Below are 21,690 nucleotides of genomic sequence, written 5' to 3'. Positions count from 1 at the left end.
TGTGGGCCCGAATCCATTTTCAAAACGATTTAGAGAATCGGCCGATTCAGACTCTGATCTGAATGGCCAGTTTTCATTTAGGGGATGATGCATATTAATACATATTAAAATAATATTTAAATTATTAAAACTAAAAAATAATTACAACGATTTTTAAGTTTTTTTTTTTAAATAAGCTGAATCAGCTTTGTTTGGTATCAATTTTGGGCTGATACGATACGAATGAGCAGATTCAACCCGATTCCCAGCGATACTAACAGCGTTGCTCCAGACCTAAAATTCTCCACAGCAACGCGTTCCCACGTGAAGCCCCTTTTTTTAAGCAGCCACGCCATCGACAGAGAAAAATAAGAAAAAAAGGGTTAAAAATAAAAATCATGATTATTAACAATAACGTAAAACAGATTAACAGTAGACTCAAGGGGTTTGGCATAGTGGAATGGGCATATTTGACGGGGCAGTCTAGGTTCAAAACCCATGGGCATCAACCCTTTCATAAGCCCAAGTTTGGCCACTCCCTGAGGTTGAGGGGTAAGTAGGGATGACACTGGACAGGCGGAGCCTCACCGTGTTTGGATGGGGGGCTGTAGCCCAGTCCTGCCTCCCGAAACAGTTAATTTTTTTTTTTTAAAAGTCCAGTCCTAGCCCAGCCCTGATTCCATATGAAATAGATTTTTATCCATTTTTTAGCCCAGCCCTGACTGCAGCAAATAGTTTGATTTCTCCATATGAAATAGATTTTTATTGATAATTGTAGCCATTTTTTATTTTATCTCAAAAAAAAATTGGGGGGGGGGGGGGGCTGCCCCCGAACCCCCGACTATCACACAATTTTTTTTTCTACACCCCTATTTGCCTCCCCCCTCACATGAATCCTCGCTACGCCCTTAGCTGGGATAGAAATTAAAATCAAAACCCATGAGGGATGGAGGCTGGGATAAAAGTTAAAATCAAAACCCATGAGGGATGGAGGCGGGAATAGAAGTTAAAATCAAAACTCATGAGGGATGGAGGCGGGGATGGACTTACGCTTTTCCCACCCCACCTTGTCCCCATCCTTGATCCCCACCTCGCGTAGTCCCTGATGGCAGTGGACCGAGGAGAAATTGAGCTCCACCCTGCCTCGCACCGTTTGGACCAAGAATGAAAGCGGGGATGAAAGGTAGGATTTTGAGATGGGGGAAGGTGGAGACTTCCACACCCCGCCTCAGTCCACTGCCATTTTTAGGGGTAAGTCTTCAAAGTTTTACGCCCACATTGACAGAGATCTTTAAGTATGGCAAGCTGAGCCAGCGCGGCTAGGTCTATGCGCCTTTGGGCGGTCTATGTGAGAAAAAAAAAATAGATTAACAATGAAATTAGCGAGATTAAAAAAAATGAGATTAAGGGAAGGCGCCGGTATAAAAGGGAATGCAATAGAGAGAGAGAGAGTGAGACCAAAATGGCGAACTCTTCGCTACCGCCCACCTCCCCTCGACGATAGACACAAAAAGATTTGAAAGACAACAAAAAAAAAGGAAAAAAAAAATATCGCAAAAGCCACTAGCTGGGGAAACAACTCGGCAACCGATCACGCCCATGGCCACAATTAAAGGTGTTATTATTAATTCCTCCCTACCCTATTTTGTTTTTTATTTCCTCTTCTGATCCTTCTTCTTCTTCCTTCTTTTTTTAGTTTTCGTTGATTTTTTTTTAATTCAGTATTTATTAAGCACGTAATCGTGTCTTTCTTCTCCCTTTTTCTTTCTTCAACCTCTCCCTCTCTCGACGCAACACCGTCCGTACGACGGCGTCTCACCCTCCCGATTCGTCTGCATCTGGGGAATCTCCCCGCCTTCTCCGTTTTCTTGCGTTCGTTGTTGGGTTTTTAAAATGCGGGGAGGATGTGGACGCTTCGTCGGATCTTGAGTTCTCTTGAATTTTAGGGTTTCTTGGAGGAATTGGGGTTCCGTTTCGGAATTCTAATTCTGTTGTGTTTTGGTTGCCTGATTTTTTGTTTTTCTTATTTTCTCTTTTTTTTTAACGATCTCTGTGGTTGAAATCGGTAGTTTCATTAATTTTATCTTGTCTGGTATCAGACAGACTGTAATTTTTCGGTTCGGGACGGTTTCTGGCTTTTAGATTTGATGGTTCGGTTATAATTAAGGGGTTTTTGAACGATTTTTTGCGTTTTAGCTTTGATCATTTTGGAGCCAATTAAGGATTTTAGACGGTTTTTCGCTTTGGATTTATTAGTTCTGGAGCTAATATAAGGTTTTTTTTCAAGATCTAGTAATTTTCTTTCGAGATATTTAAATAATAAAAGCGGAAGGGATTTTTCCTTTGCAATAATGTGGAATTTTGTTCTCTCTGTAATTTCGTAGCCAGATGTTATCGACTGTAAGAATTTGAGCTTTAATTTCAATTCTTGTTAGGGATATTCGTATTTTCAATTAATCTTTTTTCGGGTAGAATTAAAGATTCTATTGAGAACTATGCTGGTTTTATAGTACGGAATATGTATTATGCTATTTGAAATTGATAATTCATTGATACCAGTTTCTTTTTTAATAGGTATTATACTTGTATTTAGAAATTCCGTACGGGGTGCTACACTAATTCCGGAAGGGATGGAAAATTAGAGTTTGGCAGCTAATTTCAGGTGGATTTGGGTTTTTTTCTTTTAGAATTGAGCGAGTAATTGTCGCTTATTTTCTTCTTCTAAGACCATCATCATTTTGCTAAGTATTATTTTTATGTTTTTAGACGATCTTCCATTCTTTTACTTGATTTAGGTCATGGCAACTTTTGCTCTTTAATATTTCAGCCATTTCATGTTGGTGAATTTGTCTTTTTGACATTCACCTTTGTGGGTAGAGATGGCCTTTTAGGTTGGGTTGTAGTAGAAAATAATTTCTCATCTTGATGATTTCAACAAGTCACTGCGAATTAGTGGATGAAGATGGAGGTGACTTGAGATTTTGGATGCTTTGTTTCATCTGTTTGTTTTCGAATTGTCTTGTAGATCTTTAACTGAATTTTTTTATGCCTTTCCTGATTACTTGTTCTGTATCTATGATTTCTATTTGTTTGGTTTGAAGTTTCTTGTATGTTTGTTTATTTGGGTATCTAATGGAACCTTACAGGAGAGAATTGAGACCACTGGGTTGCATGCGGATATCAGCGTTACTTCCTCCTGTCTGGAAAAGTTCCGAGCTTTTTGTCTATGGGCGCTCCTAAGCAGAAATGGTCATCGGAAGAGGAATCAGCTTTAAGGGCTGGTGTGGTTAAGCATGGTGCAGGAAAGTGGCGTACCATATTAAAGGATCCCGAGTTTAATGTGATTTTGGCCTTACGTTCCAACGTTGATCTGAAGGTCAGTTGTCTAATCCAAGTGATTTCTTGGTTAAAGTGTTCCCCATTAGAAATTTGTTTTGATCTGTATGAGCGATAATTTTGAGAAATTATTTCTGCAAAAAATCCGAGATATAGGTGAATTGTTGTTTGAGGTGGTGGCACTGTCAGTGGTCCAGCAGCCATATCACATAGAAGAATTCCATTTGACTAATGCCAGATATGATTTATCATCCAATATAGGAAGGGATGCCTATGTGCCTTTGGATTTGGTTGGCTTCATCATATTGTATGAAGGTCTATCATAACACTAATAATGAAGGTTGACACAACACAAGTGGAAGGAATTTGGAAAAGAAGAAGATTATTGAAGACTTGCATAGGTCATCGAGAGATGATATGAAGAATTGTAAGGTGACAGAAGATGTAGCTCTAGATAGGAGGGAATGGAGAAACATGACTAATAAAGTGAACCCCATGTAATTGCGATAAGACTTGATGATGATGGTTTCAGCATCTTGTTGTTTGACCATGCATTAACTTGATTTCTATTCTTTTCAATTAGGAGCATTTCAAGTGCACTAAATATTTTTAGAGTGAATTCCACCTTTTTTGCTATCCACGCCTGACTGGAGCTATCTCGCTTCCATGTGTACATTCTAGTGATTAGCATATTCATATTTGTAATTCTTTGCTTACTGAGTTTTGCTTCAAACTCTTGATGGGAATGTGAGATGGTGGGATATTTGTTTGTATCATGTGACATGTGATGATGACCATATTGACTAAAGTCATATGTTCTCCTTGTACTCCTTTGTGAGGATTCATTGAAATGAAGTGTAATCTCTTCAGGTCCTCTTGCTACGTCATTCACAAGGACCACATTCTTTTTCCTTATGTCTTCTTTCTTAGTCATTTAGATGCACTATCACATATCCCAGCTCTGCTGAGGTGCTCTTGCCTTTTAACCAAGTAAATGATCACACAAAGCTGTCAGAAAAGCAATAGATCTACATAGACCACTCGCGAAAAAAAATCTGAGGAGCCTTTCTTTCAGGGACAGACCATGTGAAATAGTTGATTTCTTGATTGAACAACTAATTTACCAGTTTCTGCATAGTCCGCTACAAATTATCAGTGTACCTCTTACGTCGGCTATGTGAGTACCTGTGTATCATCTGAAGAACTCAAGACATTTTTTTCCTTAGTTATAATGATTTTGTCTAGGGAACAGTCACTGGATGCACATGATTATACTCTTCCTTTTTAAGCTATCAAGTACATTTGCTTTTTCTTCGTTATCTCCAATGGATTGATCCAACCAGCTGACTGGTAGACATTACGTTCTATCATTTCCAGGGGACATAGAATGGTTCTCTTTTTTGAACATGGAATGTGTTATGCATGATAATTTGCCTCTTTATTTTGATGTTATGTTTTTAGAGGTCCATAAACATTAGTTATTAGACATAGTTGATAATAGATCTGTTAGGAACTTATGATAGTAAATTATTGTTATCTGTTTCAAAAACGTTAAGGTTTTGAACACATCGGCCTGTGTGAGTTGGTTGCAAATGAGTTGTTCTTGCTGTGTCTTCTTACACCATCCATGTTATAAGTTAATTTAGATATTTATCTTTTGCAGGATAAGTGGAGAAACATGAGTGTTACAGCGAATGGGTGGGGTTCTCGAGAAAAAGCTAGGCTAGCACTGAAAAGAAGTCAGCAGCTTACAAAGCATGATGACAACCCTCTGGCTCTTAGTATAGTGGTCAATAATCTTGATGAAGAAATAGTTGATGCAAAGCCTCTAGCTGTATCCAATGATGTGTTGCAAATAACAGGTCCAGAAAGTTCTCTATCAAGGTTAGGTGGTATGCTTAAATTATAAAAAATTTCACTAATTTAGTGCCTTCCATTAGTTTGAAAAAGAAAAGTTGTATCGGAAAGAGAAAACTGAGGGATGTGCTTCAGGAATCCATCTGGGTTTATATTATTGGTTGTCATTGTCTAAAAAATGTGTTTGATTTGTGTTAAATAACTCTTTTATTGAACCATTTTGTAATTGTATTGCTTGTTGCTACCTGATAAACTTTGTTTTGTGAGTCGTGTTTGGAATTTGATTAAAAACTGTATTTGAATTTTCAAAGTGCTACTTGTTTTGGTCACTCAAATTAAGATAATCAATGTCCTATGTTCTGATAAATTTTCTTTCATATTTTGCCATAATGTTCTGCTATTAGATAATGCATCCTCTGTTTGGTTTTTTGTCTTTTTGATATGGATCTGCATGTTTGTATTTTGCTTCTTCTTGTCTACAGCCTAGATAATCTTATAATGGAGGCCATAACGAATTTGAAGGAGCGTGGTGGATCTAACAAGTCAGCTATTGCTCTTTACATTGAGGTAATCTCGGAGTCTCTGAAGTGTGCATAATCTTCTTTAAATGAACAAGGACAAAGTAAAGAAATTCAGTGGCAGCAGTTAGTTTATTTTTAATGGTATCACAAGTGGTTATTTCTTTTGCACCAAATCTCTCTTAGTTGGTGTTCTTCTGATAACTAGAAATTGTATAGGTTCATCTCATTTACTGGTTTAGCGAATTGGTAAATTTCTTTCCTATAATTGTGAAGATCACAGCTAGAACTAGTATAAACCATGGTTGCCAGTTGAGGAAGCAGAAAGCAATACGGGAAGGGGAAGCGAGGCACTTTCAAAATTTTAGGAAGCAGGAAGCGTAGGACGACTTAGGAGCGAATCGGGAATCGTCTTAGAAGCGACCTAGGAAGCGAACCGGAAGAGAGGGGGAAGCGGAAAAGAGAAAAATATAAAAAATTGAAAAAATGGGGGAAGTGCTATGGGAAGCGTGCTTCCCATAAAAATGGTGCTTCCCTGTGCGTTTCAGAAGCGCGATGTTTCGTGCTTCCAAAGCACGCTTCTCCAGTTACCTAGGTGTTTCCGGTAACTCTAGTATAAACAGATTTCCTACAACACAGAACCATACATTTTCTTCTATGCTATTTTTAATACTATTAAGTTTTTGCACTAAGCGCTTTAGGTGTTTTGAATCAAGGATGAAAGTGCCATGGAAACACCCCCTGCACACCAACCTGCCCCCCTCCTATTGCTATGAAAATTTCCATGTGGAAAGTCTATTTTTCCATGAGGGAAGCTACTTTGTAACTGTACCATGAAATATTTTCTGAAGTAAAACATCGAAATGAGGTGCTCTAATTTTCCAAAACTTGTATTTTTGCTCTTTTTAGATTCTGTTTACTTACCAATAGGTTTTCCTCAAAAAGTCCTCCTTGATAGAAATATCACACTTTTACTTGTCCAGAAAGACCTGAGAATGAAATATGTCCACCCACTGTGCTTTAAGAAACTATAACTACGTCCTATGACAGTTGCTTTCTTAGGTACCAAGATGCTTGTTGGGGATTAGTTTTTGATCCACAGTCATCATGTCAGGCCATGAGTGGTACTGGGTCATGGTGCATCTCAGATGAGTTAATTACATGCGGCATTAGATATTTTTCCAAAAATGTATAACTATTATTTCTTTGCATTTGTTGAGTATGCTTTACCCATTCATTGTTTCAGACTTCTATTCTTATAGTCTGAATTATATTTTTAGGCTTGGGGTATAATCTTTATGCAATGTCTTGAAAGTTATGTTCTAATGCTTTCCAATTTGCCAAGGCTGATTTAGTCTAGCAGCAAACCTGTTGATTTTCATGCAGCAGTCTTATATTGATATATGCAGTCACCAATATTGCCGATATTTTGAAAATATTGTGATGTTATCCTTTCTTGGCAACGGCCAGGAAAACATGAAAATATCATGACGTTTCAAATTAACTCCAGGACAATTAACATGACGTTATTTTTATGACATTTTTGAAAAAGAATTCTTATTTTTTATATATTATAATAAATATTTTCTTTTTTTATTTTGTAGTTTAAAACTTTTTCTACTTGTTTCTTTATATTGGCAAGAAAAAATACAAAACCTATTATTTGTTACCTTTGTATTATTCTATTTTTTTCAATTTTTAAAATTTAAGAGATTTTTCTGAAGTTTTTCAAAGAAAAACCACTTTAAAAAATTCCCTGGAAAAACCTTTCCAAGATATTGTCAAGAATGACACTGGTGACTATGGTTTTATACTACCAATTTTGTTATTTTCTTTTTATGAAATATCTGGAAGTGCAAATTGTGTTCTTCTCTGACAAACGCGTGTATCTTGGACAAATCACCCGAACTCTTTTGACAATAGGGAGGGCGATACTGATACCTCCTTAGGGATTTCTGATGCAGAATTTTGTTTCCAATTCACATGCAATAAGAATATCAATAGAGGTCCTGAAGGCTCCTATGCTAAAAATCATTTTTAGTCCCCTGTATCATGTTTAAAAATTGTAACTTATTATCATCAATGTGTTGGCTGCTTATTATATGCCTAACGGTATTGTCTTGATTTAAGGTACAAAGTTTACTTCTGTTCAGATTTAAGAGTATAATAGTGATTGTTTTGGCCGTATACAATCCATAATCTATATGCATTATCTTGGATGTCATGAGGTGTCACATCCACCGTGCTGCTGCAAGCACTTGAATCTCTTAGCTGTTGGCCTTGCGGCTTTCTTTGCTTAAGGTGGTTAGAAACGTCTGAGTTTTTCCTTTTCACGTCTTTTCTAACAAACTTCCTTTTTAAAGAAACGTATCCAACAGAAATTTAAAGTGATGGTCTGGTGACTGGTCATGTTCTTTATTCTTATGTTGTACACTGTATATTCTGCACAAGTGCCAGACAAGTCATTTTCATGTGGATTTCCAAGAAGTATTGTTTTTTTATTGTTTGCATATAATCCTGATCGAGCTGTTTATCCTATCATGGGGGAGTAGTGTCTAGATCTAGCAATGAATTTGTGGATGGGGGACAGTTGATAAGCAGTCTAGACTCTAACCTCCTTCGATAGAGCATAGGATGAACAATTTAAATTATGAGAATGTTATGCCCATCCATGAAGGTAGCTACTTATATCACACTATATGCTCAGCGACATGTGGTTACAGACGCAAGTGGATGCTCTTGTGCTTGCACCCATTCACATGCAACTGTATTACTATCAGCACATGTGTGCATATATAGTCATGGTTGCATGCATTCAAGTACAACTCTCTTATGATCCTTGTTTTTGGACTCTGCGAGAGCAGATGTTATTTCCAAGTACGTCCATGAGCTATTTTCTCTTGCGATGGTTGGAAGATGTTCATACAATCCATCTTTGAAATTATTTGTCGTTATGTTGCTTTATTTTGTAGGATCAGTACTGGTCACCGCCAAACTTCAAGAGGCTCTTGTCAGCAAAACTTAAGGCTCTAACAGCAAGTGGGAAGCTAATCAAGGTAAGAAGGCACAAAATCCACGTTTGGAACTAGACTAGAGAGACTAGGTTGTTTTAAGAAATGAGACCCTTGACCTCGGGTTGATTTTAACCCATAAGTTCGCCGCTAAGCACTAGCCAAGGAAACAAATCTATTTAGAGGCACATTATTTCCTTGATTGGAGATTTCGGTAGATGTTCTAAAAGACGTTAATTGCTTTAGTAGTTTGATTAGTAAAAGCAAAGATTGGCATCCTGATTTTCTGAAATTCGTAGTTTGTATATATGGAAAGATCCCTCTTTTTTATTGTGGAAATATTGACAAACATCTAGCATTTTTTCATCAGGGAGTTGGTGTTTAAGACTGCTGTAAATTAATCCTAGACTTGGTCGGCTTGGCCTGACTCTAATTTTCTGGGGATTCAAGCCAAGAGCCAGCCTGATGAGAGCCAGGCCAGTCTGGAGCCAATCTAAAACTAGTTTGTCCCTTCTCCTGATGTGGATGGCTATGAGGGAGCTATCCTGTTTGATTGGAGATATCTATTTATTTGTTTGTGCAATCATTTTCTCACTGACTTGCATTTGTAGTAGATGTCTTCAAGTCTCAAGTTTGTTTTCTGAACTTTTCCTTGACTTATGCATAAGAGAACTGCATAAATTTTGGTTTCCACACCATCTTTCTGTTCTTGTTCATTCAAAAATAATCATTTGCAGATAAAGCGTAGATACAGGATTGCACCTAGTATGTCTGTTCCAGAAGAAAGAAACTCTGGGATGTTACTTCTGCAAGGTCCAAGGCAGAAGGACTCTCCTAGATCAAAGAGAGAAGACCTGAGATTTTTTACTAAATCTCACATAGATGCTGAACTAGCAAAGATGAGAAACATGAACGCACAGGAGGCTGCTAGGGCTGCTGCTCAAGCAGTTGCTGAGGCAGAAGCTGCCATGGCTGAAGCAGAAGAAGCTGCGAGGGAGGCAGAGGCAGCGGAAGCTGATGCTGAAGCTGCACAAGCATTTGCCGAGGCAGCAATGATGACTTTGAAAAGCAGGAATGCATCAAAACTGGTAACTGTTTTTGGAAATGTCAGCTTTTTCCTCCTTTTCTTTCCTTTTCCCTTTTCCGAGTTGTGGGCAGTTTGCATGATAGAAGATTGCTCATTTTTTAAGACGTAATTTTTTCAAGTTGATTAAAAGTCAAATAATACTTTTTTTTTCATTTCTTGAACAACAAGCATAAGCATAGCTCAGAAGTGGCATTTCATTCTCGAAAAAAAGTGGTGTTCCAGTGTGGAATGGTTGCTTTATGGGTCCATGAATTCTCAAATGGTCTATTCTTATGTAACTGCAGTGGTCATTTTTAGCAGGCACACTTAGAGCAGTAATGCATTTTCTCTTGGTTACAGAGAATTGGTGCATGTAGATGGTTTGTGGTTTACTTGGTGAACCAACTCATGAATTAGATTCACCCTGGGTCTGCCTGAAAATTTAGGGTCCATTCGATGCTGTGGATCTCTGAGGAGATCCACACACACAGATCAAGGCCTGGGGCCTGACTCCCCCTCAAACAAGTGATCCCTGCTGTAGGCTAAACCCACTTCAAATCCTCAGAACTCTAGTCTGAGGGTAGGGGTGCTGGTCTTGGACTAGAGATCGGAGGATCCCTGGTCAAGATGCCTCAGATCTCATATTTGAAGGATTCAAACACACCCTCATTGACTAGAACATTTGAAGTGACCTGAGCCTTTAGTTTCCCTCGACCTGGCCAGCACAGTCTCTGATCACTATTCCACAACACTCCAGTGTCCGAAAACTTGAGTTTGTATATTACTTGTTCCAGTTTGAGAGTACCCAAAGAAGTGTGAACCTCTAGGATGATTCATTTTTTAAATAATTGACTGCCTTGTTAGTTTGGAAGAATGACAAACTAATTGAATGTCTGGAAGAACGTGGGTTTGCCTGAGTTTCTTAGGGTGCCCAGCATGAGTTGGTTGATTCAGTGATTTATGTATTGGATTCTTTAAAGAGACCAAATTGCTGAGTCCATTAGTGCGAATTCTATGCTAATACTCAAAGAAATAAATCTGCTTTTATATGCTGTCAAGAAAAAATTTCTCCCTATTATCCAAAAGAAAAAGGGGGAAATGTTCTCCCATCTCATGTATTTTTTTTCTTGGTTTTTCTTGTGCAGCTTGTTCATGGTTGAATCAGAACATTACATCGATGGTTTTATTGGATAGGTCGACATTGCCTTGACGAGGAAATTGGTTTGAGGATGCTGGAGAACATTTTACAAACTGTTTGTAAATATGGTAGGATCTGTATGTTGTTAAACAGCTGCTAACAAAGAAAACTTGCATGCAATTTTGCGTCCATGGATAGGAGTTTGAAATTTGAGAATGGGAAACTTTGGATCCAGAATTTTTTTTCTCTTAACATGTGAGTTGTGAACAATTTCTTTCATAGGCTTACGATGAAGTTGATGGTGATAATGGTGATAACTTGTTAGTGGATATGTAAAGCACCATCATGGCTTTCTGGTGTAGGAATCTGATCAGTGAATTGCTGAAATCCAATGAAAACATGAAATTGGAAGTTGATTGTCATTTTCTGAGTTTTCCTAATGGAATTCAATAAAAGGTCCTTTTTCCTTTTCTTTTTTGTTCCTAAATTTATTTCTTCTTTCTGGTAAAATCTTGGTCTTGAATGGTCTCATTCAATTGAAGAGCTGATAGTTCTTTGCCAGAATGCAGTGGCTGTGTATGTGTGTTTCTCAATGTTCAGGAGACCCTTGCATTGGCTGGTTCATTCCACCCTAGCTCATATTTTCAAAGTTTTTTTTTCTGACCATGGTAACAAACTTAGAAATTTGGAATATGTGATAGATCCAATTTAATGTGTGTTCTTAATGTGTTATAGTTTTATTGAAGCTTTTAATGTTTTTCCTTCTTTTCTAGTTTTTTACATTTGTTCAATGTTAATTCTTTTTTTTTGTTAACTTAGAAAAACGGGTTTTTTCATATACTTCTGAAAAATAGTTTTTTAGTGTCTGAGATTTTCTTCTTGAGAAATTCTCAAGACCCGAATTTGACACGATCTATTTCTAGTCTATCCTCTGAAATAGTTTTTCTTATAAGATTGTTTGGGAGGCTATCCTCTGAAACTTGCCTCTCGGTTCAAAAACAACATTTGGTCTTTGTTTAAACTTCAATCAGTTCCCTGCAGAAATGTATGGCATCCGATATCCGTATTTAAGAGGCAACACAATATTTGGTCTTTTAGATGCATGTTTGCTTGGCCCAAATTCTTTCAAGCAATCAAGAGAAAATGGGTTGGTGAGATTTTTTTTTTTTACTCGGAGAAACCGCTCCAGGTGCAGAGACCTAGCTGTGCTGGCTCAGCCTATCGTACTTATGGTCCCTGTCCATGTCAGCATAAAACTCTGATGCTTAGCCCTCGAACCTAGGGAGTCCAAGCTTCGGCTTACGAGGCAGGGTGATGCCCATGGGATTTGAACCTAGACTGCCCGTCAAACGGTCTAGGCCCCATCCTACTACGCCAAACCCCTTGGGTCTGGGGTTGGTGAGATTTGACATCACATTGGAAGCCATTTTATTCACTCGTCCTTTTGAGAAATTTCTTTTGAGAGAGCTATTTTATTCACTTCTCATGTGATTCTAAATCCACATTGTCCACCTTGTGATTTGGAATTATATGATTTTGAATCACGTGAGATGCAGGCAAGTATGCCATAGATGACTGATACTTTCTCTAGAAAAAACTGTAAAAATTGTCAACTTTTTCTAGTGATAACATTCCCTAAGTTTGTTGGGTTCAAGAGAAAGCGTGGCCCCATCTTTTTGGACAATTTTCTAGACAATCAAACAGCTCCTAAAAAGGCAATTCTTCGGGAGAAATTGATCCTACTACCCTTCAAATCCATTATCTTATTCCAACCGTGTTTCCAATAGATTGACAGAATAATAAAAAGAATAAATCAAAGTTTATGTTTACAGTTACGAGAGAGAGAGAGATCTTATATATCATTCCTCCATAGTTTATTTTCTAAGAGTTGATGGTATAGTATCAAATTTGGTTTTAAAAAACAACTTGAAACAAGAATTTTATATTAAAAATATAAATGAATTGAACTTGTTAGCTTTGTATTCCTTGACTTGATATATCTTCATGATGTAAACATGGCATGCTTCTATTCCATTTTTTTCATTTGCTACTATTTCATTCCTTGACTTAATATATCTTCATGACTTGACTATGTCAGCCTTTTTTCTTTGAAACACAAATTTCTTTCATTTGTTTTGACGATTCATATGCTTTTATTCCAGCCTTCTGTTTTTTTTTGTTTGTTTATAATGAACATGGTATGTTGGGCACAAAGTTTGATTTTTTTTGTTTCCTTAACTATTTGATACTTCTTTTTTGTAGATATGATCGTATAAAAAACCTCATGTTGTAAATGTTTATATATATATATATATATTTTATTTATTTATTTATTTATTTATTTGTATTTGGTTGTTGTTGTGGATGTTTTTTATGTGTTTTCATGTATTTTATTTAATAATTATTACCGGATTTACCGTTTAGGGTTTAAAATGTTTATATTTTTTTTTGTTTCTTTTTGTTTTCTAAAAAAAAAATCATATATATATAGTGATATCGATGTCATTTTCTCACATACTAGTTTTATAAGATAAGAGATATGTGTTGTGTGTTTGGTATAGGCACCTAACGATGGCTTTTAAAAGAGTTAAAATATATTATTGTAGCATTGATCACATTGTTTGGAGATCTATATTGGTCTCCAAAAATAATAGTTATAAAAAATTTGTAGCTTTGAAATCTCTTAAAACTAAATATGCGGAAGAGTCAATTAGCCTATGATAGGGGAGATCCCAAATTAGATTACCAATATATATGGATAGAGGTTTTGGATGATGATGACCTAGAATCTATATTATTTAGTGGTAACATTTACTTAGTTGCTTGTAAAATTAAAAATGGGATCCTTTGAAGAACATGCATCTATCTTAGGCACAATTTATTGAGCTCAGTCCTTTGGAGAATGTGCATGCAATGAAGAACGAACAATTAATGTTGTGCATGATCAAAGGATCGCTATAGAACATCAAAAACCACATTGTCAAACCAGTGTCAGTGATAAAGTTAGGTACAAGTTTTAATTTATACTTGAAATATAGGTGCAATTATTGTATTTTTGCATATATGGTTAATCTTGAATGTTATAAATAGAGTAGTGTTGAATGCATAAATGAGTTTGATGTGATAGATACAATGAATCTTGACTTAGTTTGTGTAACCAAACAATCAATTACTGTTAGAAGTGGAAAATCAAAAGATATCAATGATGATGACTATACCATGTTGATGGGAGAGGACGAATACAATGATGACATAGGATAAATAATGGTGGGTAAAAGCGATGCATGAATGACATTTGAAAAGTTGAAACCTTAGTATGTTGTAAAACTTATATGCATTTTTTGGACATAAGAATTGTTTTATGTTTTTACACTAATGAGATGTTGAATAAGTTATTATTCAAAGGATTCTCATACAGTGAAGAACACTTGAAAATCATTGAAGCACAAACATTTCATTTGTATAAGCAATTGTGTAACAAAACACTTAATGATTATAAACAATTTTAGTGGCTAACAACAAACTCAAATGATTGAGACATTGTTATCGGCAAAAGGTTTAATGATCTTCAACATTGTCGTGAGTTTTTAGAAAATCATATTATTAGGAATAACTATAAAACAAAATTTTTAAAGATCTGCAATAATAGAGTCACTATCATATATACGAGAAAGAACCTGCAAACTACAACTATTTACCCCTAAAAGATCCATTGCACAAAAATATGGGGAATAAGGTTCTTTCAAGTGAAAGTATCAAAGAGAGCATATATCCACTGAGCAACCTTGTAGTGGAAAAAGTATATTCCAAGTAGATTTCATATATTATTCACAAACGGATGCATGATAACCCAAAGATAACTCAAAGAGAATATATGAATGACATCAGTCGCGATGGAGTTAAGGTTACATACAAACAAATATAACATAGATGAGAATAAACTAAGGGGGCACTCTATGGTTCATTCAAAGAGTCCTTCAAAATGATTCTCATCTATTTGGATTATTTGATAAAATCTAACCTAGGATCACAAGGGTACATTCAGACCCATCAGAAAATTTGATTTCAATAGATGTTCTTATCCTTTCATCAAAACATCTATGGGTTTTTTAAAAGATGCCCTCCAATTGTTATGATAGTTAGAATTTTCCTAAAAGGAAGATACTTCAGTATATTGTTGTTGACCCACAGTACTGATCCTTGTGGTGAAATATTTTTATTAACATTTGCAGTTGTTGATAAGGAGCCAAAATATTTATGGGAGTAATTTTTGAAGCATTTAAAGGAAAGACTCGTACACTATGATGAATATAAAGCGATATTAGAACTTACAATTATCTCTCATAGGCATGAAGGTCTAAAGTATGTTGTCCCACACACATGACGTGCATTTCATGTTGGATATTGTATAAAGCATTCGACATAGAACTTTTCTAAGAAATTTGGTTCATCACTCAAAGTACTTTGGTGTAGTGCAACTCGAGCAACCACGAGACAACAATACACTTATTTTATCCAAAAAAATAAGAGTAAGACAAAGCCGCATGCAACTATGTTGCCACTGACATGCAACCAAAATATTAGGCTAACAAACACTTTTCAACAAAAAAATATAGGTGCTTAGAATCTAATATAACAGAGAACTTCAATGCGTGAATTCTTGTCATACATGACAAACCCCTAATTTCTCTTATTGAAAAGCTCCATCTCATACTGATAAAACTTTTTGAGAAAAGGAAGAATGTCAAGATGTATATAAAAGGCATTATGGTGTAGAAGGTAAAAGAAAAGTTACAAAAACTCACAGGGAAGGCACAATAAGTACATGTGCAAGTAGTGCATTGCCATCGACAGTGGCATGAAGCATTCAGTCGATCTCACAGTTACAATATTGATCTTCAAAAGCACTTGTGCTCTTGTCAAGAGTGAGAGGTTACAAGAATTTCACACGAACATGCGATTACATGCATTTTTTATGAGAAAAACCTACGAGAGGATTATTGCGATAAGTTCTTCACAATTGAATCATATCGAGCTGCGTATAATATATTTTCATTATTCCTGATGGTAAACAATGTCATACACATCAGTTCATCTACTCTTATACTTGTCTATCCACCAAAAGTGGTTCATAAAGCATGACAACCTAAGGTGAAGAGAAAAAAACATAATATAAGGATATTGTACCTTACAAGTATAGTGTATGTGGTGAGGTTGGCCAAAGCACGAATAACAATGTATGATTTGTTGAGATTTGTTTAATAAATTGCTTCTTTGCATTTATCTAGTATTTTTTAATCAATTAGTGCAATGTCTTGTGCCTTTTATTTATATGTTACGTAGAGCAATAATGTATAGATGTAAAGTAAAACATGATAAAAAGGAAACCAAATATTTGAGCAAGGAACAAATTGTGGTACCTCATATATAATCAATATCCTGAGTCATGTGTATATATTCGTCTTAATGTGAGGATGCACATTTATATACAATTTTAATTGGTGATGATAATAGGATAATGAGGAAGGAGCAGTTGTGCCTGTGAAATAGTATGATTTTGGCAAAGAAACTTTGTTGGCAAGTGACACAAGTATTAGGTTTGCTCGCTTGTATAGTTGTTCTTTTGTTATATTTTTTTATGCAGACTCATTTGAATATAACATGAATGCACCATATTTTTTGTATTATGTAGCATCTAGCAAGATTCGAAAAAGACTTCCAGTGGCCCACAATGAGGACATGAAAAAAAGAATGACATTGCCAAAGATTTTTTCCTTATCTTGTATTTCTTTGCGAGTCTGAAAAGTGGGGTTTCTATTGTTTTTATGTCAACTAATATAAACTAACTGGTAAATGATATTTTGTTCGCAGTAAATTATCGTAACTAAAGAGCAGAAAGATGGGCAACTTCACGCTTGAAGGAAAATGACTTGCCATATCAATTATTTGATATTGATAAGGTATCTGTTGGACAACTTTGAATACTTATAAAACTTAAATTTTTACGTGCACAACGACCTTAAACTCGATTTATATTGCATGTCTTAATTTCTATCAATTGAGGCAACTACCACTGGGTTATTTGAGAAATGAACATGCATGAGAAAGGTGTTCAAGCTGTACAATTTCACGAGTTCTACAGATTTACAAATAAAATTGTCAAACAATTGGTAATGATAACATTACTTATTTAATATTTGTTTTTGTTCTATATTGCATAAGTTTGCTAACTTAATTGTATGTTATGCATTTTTTGCTGGTTAATTTTTTGTGAGGTAGTTTGGCTGTAATTGTTACAATGACTAGAAAATTGAGGTCATGGAGGGTATTTCTCAACATAAAACATGTAATTTCTTTGCATATGTGTTAACTTCTATCACGTGCTTCATACTTCTTTAATACTTGATATATGGTTGTTATAGGTTTGATTGTGGTATATTTGTCCTCACATCCATGAAGTAATAATTGAACTTTATGTAAGTACGGGTTTATATGTCATGTTTTGTTCACTTTTTTTGGATATAATCTACAGTTAATTGTTTGCTAATAACCTTTTTTTTTTTTCAAAAAGTTATCGCAGTGTCCTATCGATATATGATAAAATTCTATGAACACCAGAAGAAAAAGGCTTTGGAGGGTGCCAAGGAGAAGGTTGAACTGCAACAGAATGGAGATGGTACAAGGGATACATTGGACAATGAGGTGCTCGCTGGCGATGTCATGATAACTGAACTGTAAACACTTGCAATGAATTTATTTTGAATTATCAATTTGTATAAATTCAATATTAGAACATAGTCTGTAAACTATGAGTTTTTGTATAAGATTCTTTAAAAGTTTGATATGATTTTTAAATTCACAGTTAATTTTGAATGAATTCGAATTGTAAATATAAATTTACAGTTGAACTGTAAGTTTAAATTTATATATATTTATAATTTGGTATGATTTGTAAATTCGTAGTTGATTTTGCATGAATTTGAATAATAAATATAAATTTGATTCCGTCAATTCTGTAATTCACAGCTTGCAACAACAAATATATGCAAAAAATAAGTCTGCAACAAATATATGCAAAAATAAATTCACAACAAAGATATGAAAAAAAGAAAGTTCGCAACAATATATGCGACAAAAGAAAGTCCACGATAAATATATATGACAAAAATGAAGTCTGCAACAAAACTATATGACAAAAGAAAGTTCGCAACAAATAATGGTGAAGTATTTTTTCTTTTTGCATATATTTTTTGCAGATTTTTTTTTTGCATATATTTGTTGCGAACTTCTTCTTTTCATATATATTTATTGCAAACTTTGTTTTTTCGCTTATATTTGTTATCAACTTAATTTTTTTGCATATATTCATTGCGCGAACTTTGTTATTTTCACATATACTTGTTGCAAACTTTTTTTTACTGATATTTGTCACATATATCCTTTTTTACATGTATTTGTTGCAGGCTACATTTTTTGGCATGTATTTGTTACAGACTTTGTTTTTCGCATATATTTATTGCAAACAAAAATTTTGTACATATTTATTGCAAACTTCATTTTTTTGCATAAATTTATTACAAACTTCAAATTTTCACATATATTTGTTGGTGACTTCATTTTTTTAGAATCAAAACCTCCGTTGTTCATAAAAAACATATCATTTACAAAATCAAAAGCTGCTCAATTAAAAATTACATAATCATTTACAAACATACAATGAATCTCAGTTGATAAATCTCAACTACACTCTTAAAATTTAACAGATTTAGAATTACATAACATTGAACAAATTTATAGAACATTGAAAAATTTTATATTTTGCAGTCACTTTTGCTTGTATAAAATATATTAAACAAATATATAACGAATTACAGAACATTGAACAAATTTACATTTTACAATCCTAAAAACATATTATAAATTTCAGTGTTTTTTGTATAAAAACATACAACGAATCTCAATATTTTTTATATAAAAAGTATATAATTTACACTAAAAAATTACAAAACAATTAAAGGTTCTGTAGTCATTGTTGTTGTAGATGCCTTATATGGGCTCATAGCTCCTTGTTGACCTTATTTGCGTTTTCAAGAAGGCCAACTTGAGTCTGTAACATCTCCTTTAACATACATATTTTGTTTAGTGCAAGAGACAACTAAGTATCCATCGTGAAATCATTTTTTCTCTATTGTGCCCTAACTTCCTCCTCCTCCTCAATGACCCGCTTTGCGGAGGGACTAACTGCAACTTGTTGGAATACAAATACATCCTGGTCATTTGTGGTACATACCATAGATGACAAACCGATGTCTTCACCGTCGTTATGCCAATCTTCAACTTTAGAGTGAAATAAAGTGGGACAATCTTTTGTCTAATCATTTGTTTACAATGAGACAAATTTGGATATGGTACAAGGGAGATGAGGTTGTTGAACAAACCCAAACTATCGAATGACTCGGCTGGCCATTTAATATTCAACTTCATTCATGTTATGCAATCAGATGCCCGTTCAACCACATCAGCATTCTCCTCCTCTGTTGTCACGTCTTCGTAGAGGCACCACTTTACGTACAAGAGTTTAAATAATTTATGGTTAGACATTTAACTTGCTCGACTTACACAATAATTTTGTAAATTGGGTGCGTCCCATGTGATGACCCATCAATCTTCAACAAGTCATTTCTTTTCGGTGTGACCGACAAAATATTGCAACACATGAAAATTCACGTAAAAAATCACGTATTGAGGGACTTATAGTTGATATGTGCTCCCATATCCAAACATGCAAGTATTAACAAAAGAATTAAATAATGTTTGAGTATACATCATAAGTCCTATTGTACAATAAAGAAATAAATACATCCAACAATATGAAGTTCAGACATAATTTTATGCAATTTCGTGATGTCCATAAGAAAAAATATGCAAAATTCCTTTTAAGGGAGAGTTTGCATTACTCAAGATCCGGAGAAATATATCGCGCAGACTTGGCCAGTTTTACCCATGTGAGGGCTAAAAAGGTCATAACTAAATTGGGTGTTTGCGACTTTAGACATGAAGAGAATAGCAAAATTTTTGAGAAACATGTCATAGTTGTTGTTCCATACACCCATTTTTTGATTCAAAATACTTTTAATCTCAAAGGCAACTTAGAATGGATGAATCGAATGAGAAATTTGTTCTGTGCTAACTGAAGTTGAATTAATCACATGGCATAGTATTGGGCAACTCTAGATTTGTATTTACTTATTGTTCCAACTTGCATGAGGGCTATAGGTGTAGCCATTATGTTCATGGTGCCAAGTATTTATAAATTTAGTTTTTTAACTTCTCTATTTTTTCAAAAGAACACATGCGCACGTGAGTTTTGAACTCATTAGATCCAAATGGATCTGATTTTTTTATCCATTGTTGAGTATGGCTTCATGCAATTATTTTGTATTTTAAAACATTAGTTGATATGAACAAAAAGATTTTAAAATCAATTATTATAATATATTTTTCTATGATTGTTAAGATAGGATCCCTTATAATTGTAAAGAGTATAAAATGCTTATTCCTCTCTTTTCAGTCATCTAAGAGGGCATTAAATATAGGAAAGAAAAAAAGAAGTGTACCTTAAAGATTATGGATCTTTTATCTCTCTATTCATCTAGGATCAGACTCTAACCTTAGGTAGAAGTGGTGGTTAATTAAACCACAACCTAATTAATTGTTTGACCTTCACCTACCATATGTTTCTCCTTTACTATTTTTGTGTTTCTATTTTGATTCAACCATAAATCAAGAGCAACATTCATAAAAGTCAGACACAACAATCTTATAGATGCAGAATTTTTTTGCTCAAACATTAAACTAAGTGGAATAACTTTTTTTTGTTAAACTCATATAATCCTAAACTTTATTTGGTCTTTTATAAATTCCGAATCATAGTATTTCATACTCAAAATAGTTTACCAAAGTTGTCAGTTTTTTCATGACTTTATCTTGGTTGTTATGCATAGTTATCTTTCAATAGATCAGGTTCTGACCCCATTTTTAACCGAAATAAGATTTACACAACTCGAGCTATCAGGATAAAATAAATGGGTCCAATTAGATATTCGGATCAGACCTAAAGGGTCTGCCTAACTCGAATTCACATTAATATGTATAATAAAGAATCCAAGAAAACTAACGTTTCACTGGGTTCTTACATGTTATCCGTTTCCAAACCAGAATTTGGGTCTCTACTCATCCCAGGTCCTGCCAAGTACCAACACCTGAAAGTCGGATTTGGATCCCGGGCTTCCACCGATTATGCCGTTGTTTCGGCTTATGTCACAGGGACGCACCATTTTGATTACATGTCCCTGGTGACACGAACAGACACCCGGATACTGACATCGACACGTACAGTTTTTATTTTAATATTTGTATTACATTTTTATTTTATTTTAATGAAAAGCTACTTTTAATGTTAAAATTTTCAAAAAATAGTTTTTATTGATTATAAAGTTAAAAATCCCGTGTCCTCGTGTCCCATTTTGAAAAAAATTGAAACTTTCGAGTCCAACCCAAATCCCATTCTTCGAGTTCACGAATCATTGTGACATTGGGTTTCGGCTTTTCCCGCCCCCATTTTTTTTTTTAATACTGAAACTGACCCTCTTTATTTCAGCAGATGTTTTGGTCGTATTTTACGTGTCCTTCCCCTCCTCCTCTCCCCCATTGTTCCATCACGAGAGAGAGAGAGAGAGAGAGATTAGGGTTTCTATGGGGGGTTTGTTTCTGCAGTGAGAGGAA

At 35.0% G+C, this 21,690-nt stretch overlaps 1 protein-coding gene across 4 annotated transcripts; it reads left to right on the top strand.

Moving 5' to 3' along the window:
* Window positions 1–1,424: 1,424 nt before the first annotated feature.
* Window positions 1,425–11,327, top strand: LOC149831271 (single myb histone 5-like). 4 transcript variants are annotated; one of them, XM_090013784.1, is made up of 8 exons: window positions 1,425–1,594; window positions 2,554–2,641; window positions 3,126–3,355; window positions 4,979–5,199; window positions 5,655–5,739; window positions 8,663–8,746; window positions 9,439–9,789; window positions 10,913–11,327. In XM_090013784.1, exons 3-8 carry the CDS (start codon window positions 3,206–3,208, stop codon window positions 10,925–10,927), a joined length of 906 nt encoding a protein of 301 aa, XP_089869910.1. In that variant the 5' UTR covers window positions 1,425–1,594; window positions 2,554–2,641; window positions 3,126–3,205; the 3' UTR covers window positions 10,928–11,327. The 4 variants fall into 4 exon arrangements, with proteins under 4 accessions (XP_089869910.1, XP_089869909.1, XP_089869912.1 ...); XM_090013783.1 differs by lacking the exon at window positions 2,554–2,641; XM_090013786.1 differs by lacking the exon at window positions 1,425–1,594 and having other exon boundaries at window positions 2,548–2,641.
* Window positions 11,328–21,690: the final 10,363 nt, after the last annotated feature.

The sequence above is a fragment of the Nuphar pumila genome, chromosome 7 (assembly GCF_984573655.1).
Source record: "Nuphar pumila chromosome 7, dmNupPumi1.hap1.1, whole genome shotgun sequence".
Taxonomy (NCBI): Eukaryota; Viridiplantae; Streptophyta; class Magnoliopsida; order Nymphaeales; family Nymphaeaceae; genus Nuphar; species Nuphar pumila.
Note: the sequence above shows the minus strand (reverse complement) of the source record. Positions and strands in the feature narration are given on the sequence as shown.